The sequence below is a fragment of the Anomaloglossus baeobatrachus genome, chromosome 10 (genome assembly GCF_048569485.1).
Source record: "Anomaloglossus baeobatrachus isolate aAnoBae1 chromosome 10, aAnoBae1.hap1, whole genome shotgun sequence".
In the NCBI taxonomy this organism is placed as follows: domain Eukaryota; kingdom Metazoa; phylum Chordata; class Amphibia; order Anura; family Aromobatidae; genus Anomaloglossus; species Anomaloglossus baeobatrachus.
In genome coordinates this window covers 8,346,309-8,358,759 of record NC_134362.1, presented here as the reverse complement: position 1 = coordinate 8,358,759, position 12,451 = coordinate 8,346,309, and the positions used below count along the sequence as shown (strand labels likewise).

The following is a 12,451-nucleotide window of genomic DNA, read 5'->3' as shown; positions in this document are numbered from 1 at the left end:
AATTAGACTTTATTGGATCCCCAAACAATTAACAGCACATAACACATAACCAGCAAAACACACAAATGTAACAGACAACAGAGTCTCACCCTTCCGCTGGCTCTTGACCGGCTGAGCTGGTAGACGGGCTCCAAGCATGCGGCCTCGGATTTGGAGACAATCTTTATCTATATGTCCATGGCGCCCACATGTATAACAGCGCCATAGATTGAGCGAGTCACAGGCCCTGTTTGTAGTCCTTTGTCTTGGCGCAGCTTCTGCTGGGTAGCGGGACCATCCTTCTCGACCGGCTGGTGCTAGCAGTACTACAGCTGGAATCCCATAAACATATTCCAGAACATAAGCCCTCTCTTCTCTTGAGGATCTAGGCCCCAATGCATCCAACAACGCTGTGGCTTGGGCCATTTTGGACCAAGTTGATTCCCAATTGTCACTAGATCCATGATGTGGCACATAGTTTAAATCCTCTGGGTCAATATCGGCGGGATCCTCATAGTCCTCTGCATCATTCTGGGCATCCCAACGGACTAATTTCCGGATCAAGTCTGACCGAGTCTCAGCGTTCCTGTAGATAATCTTTCGCCTCTGGCACAGATCCTGCAGCATCCATTTACTGCTGCGGTCGTAACTCCTCTCTTGTCCTTGTCCCATGGCTGAGCTGGTGGGGTTGGACATGGCAGCATCCGAAACCTGAATGCCTCCCCTATGGCCTGCTGGGTATGCTTATGTGCCTCCCTGGTTGTTGAGCCCTCAACGGTGTCCGAAAACACCAGTCCTCTGCAGCTCCCCTGGGTAACCCAGGCTGAGTAGTATCCCACCGCTGCCACCAATTGTGGGGACACGGGGCTCAGTGGGTGCTCTCGTCCACTAAAACCCGCCGCCTTTAGAAAGACAGCGTGGCTCAGGGCTCATCCCAACTGAACGCCCGACCTCCCTAACCGTGGGCGTAACACTACTCAGACAACACAGGGTGAGGGAATCACAATAATTAGACTTTATTGGATCCCCAAACAATTAACGGCACATAACACATAACCAGCAAAACACAAATGTAACAGGCAACAGAGTCTCACCCTTCCGCTGGCTCACCAGGGATTAGAATGTCCATGCTTCACAGGTTCCAGGGCTATTTACTCCAATCCAGCAGCACCCCGCTTTTGGCGGGCACCCACCGAGAAAGGAATAATGCCAGATTTAGGAAGCTGTCTGAGGTCTGCAAAGTCTGTAACAGGTGACTGAACTGTCCCAACCTGAGTGTCCTCCTTAGGTAGTCCTGGTATGATGTTACAATCCTGGCAGCCGGAGTCAAAATCCCTAGTCTGTGGATATGGTCTCCAACCGGAACCGGAGTCCCTAGATTGAAGCCATAAGATATCCTGATCCTCTAGTCAGCTCCTTAGAGCTTTAGACTGGATCCATCAGCATCCATCAACAACCTGGTGGCTTAAAGAAATTCCTTTTATAGCCACAGCCTTCCACTTACACTGCGTCCTCATCGATTGGTTGGACAAGAGCGCCTCTCCCATTGGATGAATCTCAAGCTGCATGGACAATGTTCATCCAAATGATGTCTACAGAAAGACTGAGGGTATATATGTAGTCTGGGAGTCACCGACTAGACAATGGCTACTAAGGTAATCACATTAGCAATACACAACTACAATACAATGGTTACTGGAAAAGTCTGGAGAACAATAAGTCTGGCTTTCAGTGGCCAACACAATTACATGAGTCAGCAAGAGTCTTGTAAAAACAATGAGGGACTTATCCCCCGTCTATAAACAATCTATCATCCTGTCTGGCTGAATTTTAAGAAACTTTAACCCATGAGAGTCCATGTCGTCACAGGGGGTGCTGGGAGGTGTAGTTGGGGGGGGGGGGGGGTCAGTGATTTGGGGGATGCTGGGAGGTGTAGTTGGAGGGCTCAGTGATTTTGGGGGGTGCTGAGAGGTGTAGTTGGGGGGGGTCAGTGGTTTGGGGGGTGCTGGGAGGTGTAGTTGGGGGGGTCAGTGATTTGGGGGATGCTGGGAGGTGTAGTTGGAGGGCTCAGTGATTCGGAGGATGCTGGGAGGTGTAGTTGGAGGGCTCAGTGATTTGTGGGGATGCTGGGAGGTGTAGTTCGAGGGCTCAGTGATTCGAAGGATGCTGGGAGGTGTAGTTGGCGGGCTCAGTGATTTGGGGGGTGCTGGGAGGTGTAGTTGGGGGGGGTCAGTGATTTGGGGGGTGCTGGGAGGTGTAGTTGGGGGGGTCAGTGATTTGGGGGATGCTGGGAGGTGTAGTTGGAGGGCTCAGTGATTCGGAGGATGCTGGGAGGTGTAGTTGGAGGGCTCAGTGATTTGGGGGGTGCTGGGAGGTGTAGTTGGGGGGGGGGTGTCAGTGATTTGGGGGGTGCTGGGAGGTGTAGTTGGGGAGTCAGTGATTTGGGGGGTGCTGGGAGGTGTAGTTGGAGGGGTCAGTGATTTGGAGGATGCTGGGAGGTGTAGTTGGGGAGTCAGTGATTTGGGGGGTGCTGGGAGGTTTAGTTGGGGAGTCAGTGATTTGGGGGGTGCTGGGAGGTGTAGTTGGAGAGGTCAGTGATTTGAGGGATGCTGGGAGGTGTATTTGGGGGATGCTGGTAGGTGTAGTTGGGGGGGTCAGTGATTTGGGGGGTGCTGGGAGGCGTAGTTGGGGGGGGGGGGGTCAGTGATTTGGGGGATGCTGGGAGGTGTAGTTGGGGATCAGTGATTTGGGGGGTGCTGGGAGGTGTAGTTGGAGGGCTCAGTGATTTGGGGGGTGCTGGGAGGTATAGTTGGAGAGCTCAGTGATTTGGGGGATGCTGGGAGGTGTAGTTGGAGAGCTCAGTGATTTGGGGGATGCTGGGAGGTGTAGTTGGAGGGCTCAGTGATTTGGGGGGTGTGGAGACACGGGGGTCAGTGGGTGCTCTCGTCCACTAAAACCCGCCGCCTTTAGAAAGACAGCGTGGCTCAGGGCTCATCCCAACTGAACGCTGGCCTCCCTAACCGTGGGCGTAACACTACTCAGACAACACAGGGTGAGGGAACCACAATAATTAGACTTTATTGGATCCCCAAACAATTAACAGCACATAACACATAACCAGCAAAACACAAATGTAACAGGCAACAGAGTCTCCCCCTTCCGCTGGCTCTTGACCGGCTGAGCTGGTAGACGGGCTCCAAGCATGCGGCCTCGGTTTTGGAGACAATCTTTATCTATATGTCCATGGCGCCCACATGTATAACAGCGCCATAGATTGGGAGAGTCACAGGCCCTGTTTGTAGTCCTTTGTTTTGGCGCAGCTTCTGCTGGGTAGCGGGACCATCCTTCTCGACCGGCTGGTGTTAGCAGTACTGCAGCTGGAATCCCATAAACATATTCCAGAACATAAGCCCTCTCTTCTCTTGAGGATCTAGGCCCCAATGCATCCAACAACGCTGTGGCTTGGGCCATTTTGGACCAAGTTGATTCCCAATTGTCACTAGATCTATGATGTGGCACATAGTTTAAATCCTCTGGGTCAATATCGGCGGGATCCTCATCGTCCTCTGCATCATTCTGGGCATCCCAACGGACTAATTTCTGGATCAAGTCTGACCGAGTCTCAGCGTTCCAGCAGATAATCTCTCGCCTCCGGCACAGATCCTGCAGCATCCATTTACTGCAGCGGTCGTAACTCCTCTCTTGTCCTTGTCCCATGGCTGAGCTGATGGGGTTGGACATGGCAGCGTCCGAAACCTGAATGCCTCCCCTATGGCCTGCTGGGTATGCTTATGTGCCTCCCTGGTTGTTGAGCCCTCAACGGTGTCCGAAAACACCAGTCCTCTGCAGCTCCCCTGGGTAACCCAGGCTGAGTAGTATCCCACCGCTGCCACCAATTGTGGGGACACGGGGCTCAGTGGGTGCTCTCGTCCACTAAAACCCGCCACCTTTAGAAAGACAGCGTGGCTCAGGGCTCATCCCAACTGAACGCCCGACCTCCTTAACCGTGGGCGTAACACTACTCAGACAACACAGGGTGAGGGAATCACAATAATTAGACTTTATTGGATCCCCAAACAATTAACGGCACATAACACATAACCAGCAAAACACACAAATGTAACAGGCAACAGAGTCTCACCCTTCCGCTGGCTCACCAGGGATTAGAATGGAGAGGTCAGTGATTTGAGGGATGCTGGGAGGTGTATTTGGGGGATGCTGGGAGGTGTAGTTGGGGGGGGTCAGTGATTTGGGGGGTGCTGGGAGGCGTAGTTGGGGGGGGGGGGGGTCAGTGATTTGGGGGATGCTGGGAGGTGTAGTTGGAGGGGTCAGTGATTTGGGGGTGCTGGGAGGTGTAGTTGGGGGGGTCAGTGATTTGGGGGTGCTGGGAGGTGTAGTTGGGGGGTCAGTGATTTGGGGGGTGCTGGAAGGTGTATTTGTGGGGGGTCAGTGATTTGGAGGATGCTGGGAGGTGTAGTTGGGAGGGGGGCAGTGATTTGGGGGGTGCTGGAAGGTGTATTTGGGGGCGGGTCAGTGATTTGGGGGGTGCTGGGAGTTGTAGTTGGAGGGCTCTGATTTGGGGGATGCTGGGAGGTGTAGTTGAGGGGTCAGTGATTTGGTGGGTGCTGGGAGGTGTATTTGGAGGGGTCAGTGATTTGGGGGGTGCTGGGAGGTGTAGTTGGGGGGGTTTCGCTGCTGTAGGTCATTGTGGTTTACTGTTGTGTCTTATTTGCAGGCACATTCAGAACATTGGAGAGATTAAGACTGATGTGGGGAAGGCGCGGGCCTGGGTCCGATTATCCATGGAGAAAAAACTTCTATCCAGACACTTGAAACAACTTCTCCACGATTATGAATTAACCAAGTACGTCCCCCGGCGCCCTGTGCTGCGATATCCCCCGGCGCCCCATGCTGCGATGTCCCCCGGCGCCCTGTGCTGCGATGTCCCCCGGCGCCCTGTGCTGCGATGTCCCCCGGCGCCCTGTGCTGCGATGTCTCACGTTAAGCTCTGTATCCGTAAGTGACATTTGTGCTGTTGTTGGAAAACCTTTTTGCTTTTTCTGTAGAAAATTGTACAAGCGTTACGCCTTCCTGCGATGTGATGATGAGAAGGAGCAATTCTTGTATCATCTCCTGTCCTTCAACGCCGTGGATTATTTCTGCTTCACCAATGTCTTCACCACAATAAGTAAGTACCGGAACGACACTGAATATATAGAGTCTGCAGAAACCAAAGTCACCTTGTACATAGATTACATTACTGATCCCGAGTTACCTCCTGTATTATACTCCAGAGCTGCACTCACTATTCTGCTGGTGCAGTCACTGTGTACATACATTACTGATCCTGAGTTACCTCCTGTATTATACTCCAGAGCTGCACTCACTATGTGTAACTGGGTTAAAAACTGGCTCAGTGATAGGAAACAAAGGGTGGTTATTAATGGTACGTACTCGGACTGGGTCTCAGTTCATAGTGGGGTACCACAGGGGTCAGTATTGGGCCTGCTTCTTTTCAACATATTTATTAATGACCTTGTTGGGGGCATGCGGAGTAGAATTTCAATATTTGCAGATGATACTAAACTCTGCAGGGTAATCAATACAGAGGAGGATAATTTTATATTACAGGGAGATTTATGTAAATTGGAGGATTGGGCTGAGAAGTGGCAATTGAAGTTTAATGTAGATAAATGTAAGGTCATGCACTTGGGTAGAGGAAATAACATTTATGATTATGTACTTAATTGTAGAACACTGGGTAAAACAGACACAGAAAAAGACTTGGGTGTATGGTGGGATGGTAAACTTCACTTTAGTGGCCAGTGTCAGGCAGCTGCTGCCAGGGCTAATAAAATAATGGGATGTATTAAAAGAGGTAGAAGTGTTCATGAAAAAAATATAGTTCTACCTCTGTACAAGTCACTAGTGCGACCGCACTTATATACTGTGTACAATTCTGGTCACCGATATATAAGAAGGACATAGCTGAACTGGAGAGGGTGCAGAGAAGACCACCAAGATTATTAGAGGAATGGGGGGGCTGCAATACCAAGACAGGAAAAACGAAGGCTTAGGGGGGATCTAATCACAATGTATAAATATATGAGGGGACAGTACAGAGACCTTTCCAAAGATCTCTTTACACCTAGGCCTGCGACTGGAACACGGGGGCATCCGCTACGTCTTGAGGAAAGAAGGTTTAGGCCCTGTGCGCACTAGTGCGTTTTGCCCGTGGATTTACCCGCGGATTTGCCGCGGAAATTTCTTGAGAAATGTCTGCAATCTTTGTGCAGACATTTCCCAGCAAATTCTATGGTAAAAAAAATAGCTGTGCGCACTGGTGCGGATTTTTCTCAAGAAATTTCCTTGAGAAGAATTTCTCGAGAAACTTTCTTGAGAAAATGAACATGTCCATTATTTCCGCAGGTACCCTGCGGATTTCGGCAGTACAGCCTGCAAAAATCCGCAGGGAACCACCCGCGGGCAAATCGCGGCAATTCCGCGACTAATCCGCGGCAAATCCGCATGCGGATTTGGTGCGGATTTTTCCCGGAGGTCCGGAAATCTTTCACTCCCAGAAGTTTCTCAAGAAATTTTCTTGAGAAACTTCACATTTCTAGTGCGCACATAGCCTAAATCATAATCACAGAGGAGGATTGTGAGGCAAATCCTGGGATATGAAGAGGAATTATGATTTCCAGTCATAATCGCTCTCATCACTCCATGGCCGTGCCCCCTCCCTTCTTGTTCTCAATGTCCAACATCTTGGAAGGTGTCACATCCTAGCAACACATCCCATGGCCATCTCCTGTGATATGGAGATTAGATGATGTGGGAACAATGGACACAGGATGACTCCCTGCCGTGACCCTGTGGTAGGGGCTGCTATCTAATTAGCAAGGCTATGGAAGTATCCAGACAGGACGACTCCAGTAAAATATGGTTCATATCTCACAAGCCATATTTCCGATAAATATGGCAACCATAAAAATGGTGTTTGCGCATGCGGACGATGCTGGCACACCTTTTTTATGGGAGCGGGAGCTTGGGAAGTACCCCAGGCGTGATATCAGCCAATGGGGAACTAGTAGACAAGTCATGAGTCCTCTCGTTCTGTAGCTAAATTCATAACTGTCACAATGAGAGCGTTGGCGTCCGCCTACGACGCTCCCAGGCCAAGTTATGGCCCATATTCCCTGTTGTGGATATTGTCCATAACTCCAGCCAGGGGTGGAGCAGTGCTCCCTCTGAGGTCACTAAGGTAGGAGGGGACCTGGATTTGCCCAGGTTGATAACCCTACTTCGGCCATTTTCCAGGGTTCTTTCGCTGGGGGTCACGTGTAGGAAACATCTGTGGGAAGGATCCTAGAAACCTGGTCTACAGCGCCCCCCTGTGGCCAGACGCACAAGGTAACTGCTGGAACTGTGTATGCCTGTTTGTAAACCATGCTTTATCTGTAACTGTACTCTGACATATGTATATTCTGTAGATCTCCTATTGTATATATTGTAGTTTCTAGTGTGCTTTACGCTGATTAAATTATATAATTAATCTTGGGCTGTTCTGTTATCTCGATCTTGAATCTCACGTCTGTGTGTTCGGCTAATAGTTACCGTGAAGCAGTTGGTGGCAGCGAGTTGTGCCAAGGATTATTGTGGGGAGGCCAGTGAGATTCGGGGAGGTTTTATATATTCCGCCCGCGGAGGTCGGGGGAATATATACCCTACTCTCACCGGGGACCCTTCAATAATCGGCATAAGTAGTATAGCGGCCTCCTTGCTTATTGTCGGGCACTTCCATAATTGGCCTGACTATAAGAGGGGCGCTAGAGAGCGCGTCACGTGCTCTGTCTGTCGGTCGGGAGGTATAAAGGAGGGGTGACCCCCACTTGTTACCCCCCGATTGTGACGTACTGGTAGCCAGCGCGGGGGATTTCTGAGTGACCCCCCCGGTGGTTCGTGACATATTGGTGGCAAGCGGTGGGATCGAGATAATAGTGTGTGTGAGTGTGAGACCCATACTCCCAGACACTAAAGACTGCCTGCAGCAGCTGTGGCTGCTGGGGTCTTCAGACCAGACCAACACTAGAGTGTCAGAGTGCAGATACTGTAAGGTGTGTGGAGGCATCAGGTGTCAGTTCTGTGTCAGTGACCAAAAGTCTGCAACAATGGCTGATGGCACCAGGAGCAAAGCCAAAGGAATGGCCGATGCTCAGGCCAGAGACGATGAGGAGGTTGTCCACGAGCCCTCCAAGAGCCCGACGCCAGAGAACAGCTCTGCAGAGGACATCGCACAACCTGGCACTGCTGGACAAAATGAGGAGGAGCTCGCCCAAGGGTCCTCAACGAGCCAGATGCCAGTCCTCCGCTCTGAAATGGACAGTGAATCACCTGGCTCTGCAGCGTGCCGCAGATCACCACTTGCCAATCCCTCCGGCCTGAGAGGTGCAGAGGCCCTCCTTCAAGCTGCCTTGGCCAGGCTTATGGCTGGAGACCGGGATACCTACGAGATACTCATGGCCGAGCGTGAGCGACAGGCAGCGCGTGACGCTGAGGCTGCGGAGCGGCAAGCAGCGCGTGAGGCTGCGGAGCGGCAAGCAGCGCGTGAGGCTGAGGCTGCGGAGCGGCAGGCAGCGCGTGAAGAGCGACAGCAACAGGCAGAGCGTGACCACCAGCTGCAGCTAGCTCAGCTCCAGCCCTCATCAGCCACACGTGACCTTCAAGACACCAAACTTCCAAAGGTCCGTGTTGAGGACTTCCCAGTGCTGGAGAAGGATGGAGACTTGGACTCTTTCCTGACTGCTTTTGAACGGACTTGCCTGCAGCACCATCTGGACAAGGACCAGTGGGCCAAATACTTGACCCCCCGTTTAAGGGGTAAGGCCCTGGAAATCCTTGGGGACTTGCCTACTGAGGCAGATCAGGGCTACGACACAATCAAGCGGGCCCTGATCCAACAGTACAACCTCACTCCGGAGTCCTACCGCAAGAAGTTCCGGACCCTGCAGAAGGGACCAAAGGACTCCTGGGCTGACCACCGGCGGGCACTTGCCCGAGCTGCCGACCACTGGACCCAAGGCCTGCAGCTTTCCACCGGACCGGAGATCCTGGACTTGTTCATCACGGAGCAACTCTTGTGGAACTGCCCTGAGGATCTCCGCCAGTTCATCCGAGACCAGAAGCCAAAGGGGTCCACGGCTACAGCTGCCCTGGCCGATGACTACACCAACAATCGGGCTCCTGAGGCCAGGAGAGCAGCCACCAGCAGCACCTGGAGAGGGGGTAAGATGAATTCTACGACTGCCCCACCTGCCCCTAGACTGCAGGGGGTGTCCCCCTCAACTCCCCTCTCCAGGCCCGTGGCAGAGCCAAGACGGTGCCACCAGTGCAACCTACCTGGACACTTCAAGTCCATGTGCCCTCAGCGTCCCAAGGCCCCGGCTCCGTCCCCGTCCCAAGGGCCGCCCAAGGTGTATTGTGTGGGTGGGGGTGGTGGTAGGTCCCTGGACAGCTTCCAACCTGTCACCGTCGGCCGGTCTGTGACCATAGGACTGCGAGACAGCGCCTCGGAGGTGACTCTGGTGCGGCCTGAGATGGTGTCCCCCCAAGACTTGATACCTGGAAAAACCCTCGCTGTCTCCGGGATTGGAGGCATTGACCCGGCGCTGCCTGTTGCTGGCATTTATGTGGACTGGGGCGCAGGGCGAGGGGTGAGAGAGGTGGGGGTAACTGATCGGATCCCTGCAAATGTGTTACTTGGGACAGATTTGGGGCAGATAACCTCCCAGTTTGGGCCCCCCCCAAGGGCTGAACCTTCAGCCAGTACTGACATGCCTCCGGACAATGTTAATGTGTTCTCCATGAATGATGTAAGGGAGGAGGGAGTGAACTCTGATTTTTCTGCTTGCATAGACACACACACAGCTGCAGCTGTGACAGGAGGGGAGGGGGTCAGAGAAAGGTGTGACAATGCCTCTACAAGTAATCAGCCTGTGAGCTGGGATCTGTTGCCCTCTGCAGGGATAAGCAGAGAGCAGGGTGCTGCAGGGGGAGGACCAGTGTGTGGGGTGGGGGCTACCACAGCAAATGTGGGGTCCCCAGAGATTTCACAGCGGGGTTCTGTTGCTGCAGGAGGGGAACAGGCAGGTGAGATTGGGGCCGGTCCAGGAGCGGAAGTGCTCCCAGGTAAGATCTCGGTGCATGGTTCCCCCACAACCGGGGTGTCAGGAAGCCAGGTAGGTCTGCCTGAACCGGCGACTTGGTCAGGAACGGAGGAGGAGCAGGCACGACCCACGGTCGCAGCGGCTGTGGCCGCTGTCACCCGCAGTGGGAGTGCTGGAAGCCAAGGGGCCTCCCGGAGGTCCGATAGCTCTTCCCCTTCTGACCAAGTGGCAGCCGAGTCAGGTGGAGGCCGGGACACAGGTCCCGGGGTACTGACTGAAGATGTGACAGTCTCGTCGATTCTGGCCACATCTAGTCAGGGGTTTCAGGCAGCGTTAGAAGCTGACGCCAGCCTGAAAGCTCTTAAGGAACAGGCGGCACAGCCTCCCTCGGACTCGGACCCGGAGCGAGTGGTCTGGGACCAAGGACGGCTGTACCGGGTCACGGTCCAGCAGGGTTCACCGGAGGCGTGGCCCAGGGACCGACAGTTGGTGGTACCCTATCCGTTCCGGACGGAGTTGTTGCGGATCGCACATGAGATTCCGATGGCCGGACACCTAGGGATCGCTAAGACCAAGGCCAGGTTAAACCAGCATTTCTACTGGCCAAAAATGGGGGCCGATGTGGTTGCCTACTGCCGTTCGTGTGAAACCTGTCAGAGAGTGGGGAAGGCGGGGCCACACCCCAAAGCCCCACTGGTATCTCTGCCAATCATCGATGAGCCTTTCAGGAGGGTGGCTGTGGATCTGGTCGGCCCGCTGGCCATCCCCAGCAGCTCCGGGAAACGCTTCATACTAACGGTAGTGGACTATGCCACCCGGTACCCAGAAGCAGTGGCCTTGTCGTCCATTCGGGCTGACAAGGTGGCCACCGCATTGCTGGAGATTTTCTCCCGAGTGGGTTTTCCCCAGGAAATGCTCACTGACCGGGGGACCCAATTCATGTCCCAGCTGATGGAGGCCCTCTGTAAGCAAGTCCAGGTGCGACATCTGGTGGCCAGCCCGTACCATCCACAGACTAATGGCCTGTGCGAGCGGTTTAATGGCACCTTAAAGCAGATGCTTAAGATGTTGGTCGACTCCCATGGGCGTGACTGGGAGCGGTATCTCCCACACCTGTTATTTGCTTACCGGGAGGTTCCACAGGCCTCAACAGGATTCTCACCGTTTGAGCTCCTGTACGGGCGACGTGTGCGGGGCCCCCTGGCTCTGGTGAAAGAGGCTTGGGAAGGGGATTTGGCCACCCCTGGAGTGTCGGTTATCGAGTATGTCATGCGCTTCCGGGACAAAATGCAGGCCGTGACGCAACTGGTACACGACAATATGGCTCAAGCCCAGGCCGATCAGAAGCGTTGGTACGACCAGAACGCTTGTCAGAGGACCTACCAAGTGGGTCAAAAGGTGTGGGTACTGGTCCCCGTACCACAGGACAAGCTTCAGGCTGCCTGGGAAGGCCCATACCTCGTGTACCAGCAGCTCAACCCTGTAACGTACCTGGTCACCCTGGACCCTGCCCGTGGAAGGCGGAAGCCCTTCCATGTGAACATGATGAAGGCACATCATGAGCGGGAGGCATGTGCACTCCCGGTGTGCAACCTGCCCGAGGAGGGAGAAGCGGAAACCCTCTTGGATATGCTAGCCCAGGTTAGGGCAGGCGGATCCATTGAGGATGTGGAGGTTGGCCACCAGCTCTTGGAGGACCAACGGTCCCAGCTGTGGGCCACCCTACACCCCTTCCGGGGGTTGTTTACCAACCAGCCCGGAAGGACTGACTTGGCTGTCCATCACGTGGACACTGGGGATCATCCCCCGATCCGGCGTTCAGCATATCGGGTCTCCCTGGAGGTGCAGCAACACATGCGCCAGGAGATTGACGAGATGCTGAAGCTGGGGGTGATCCAGGCATCCAACAGCGCTTGGGCCTCGCCTGTAGTCCTCATCCCTAAGAAGGACCGAACCACTCGGTTCTGCGTGGACTACAGGGGGCTCAATGCTGTCACGGTCGCCGATGCGTACCCAATGCCACGCATCGATGACCTGCTCGATCAGTTGGCCGGGGCTCAGTACCTGACCATCATGGATCTGAGCCGGGGATATTGGCAGATCCCCCTGACTCGCAAGGCCAGGGAACGCTCTGCCTTTATTACCCCATTTGGACTGTACGAGTCCACGGTGATGCCATTTGGGATGAGGAATGCCCCTGCCACTTTCCAGCGGATGGTCAACACCCTGCTCAAGGGACTTGAAGGGTACGCGGCCGCGTACCTGGATGACATTGCCGTCTTCAGTCCCACCTGGGAGGACCACCT

At 53.9% G+C, this 12,451-nt stretch overlaps 1 protein-coding gene across 1 annotated transcript in view; it reads left to right on the top strand.

Annotated features, from left to right (window-relative positions):
• Positions 1–12,451, top strand: part of DENND5A (DENN domain containing 5A) — a 68,951-nt gene that overhangs the window by 44,687 nt on the left and 11,813 nt on the right. The window contains exons 13-14 of the mRNA XM_075326445.1: positions 4,715–4,843; positions 5,046–5,167. Of these exons, the coding sequence (XP_075182560.1) occupies positions 4,715–4,843; positions 5,046–5,167 (251 nt within the window). The remainder of the gene's footprint in view (positions 1–4,714; positions 4,844–5,045; positions 5,168–12,451) is intronic.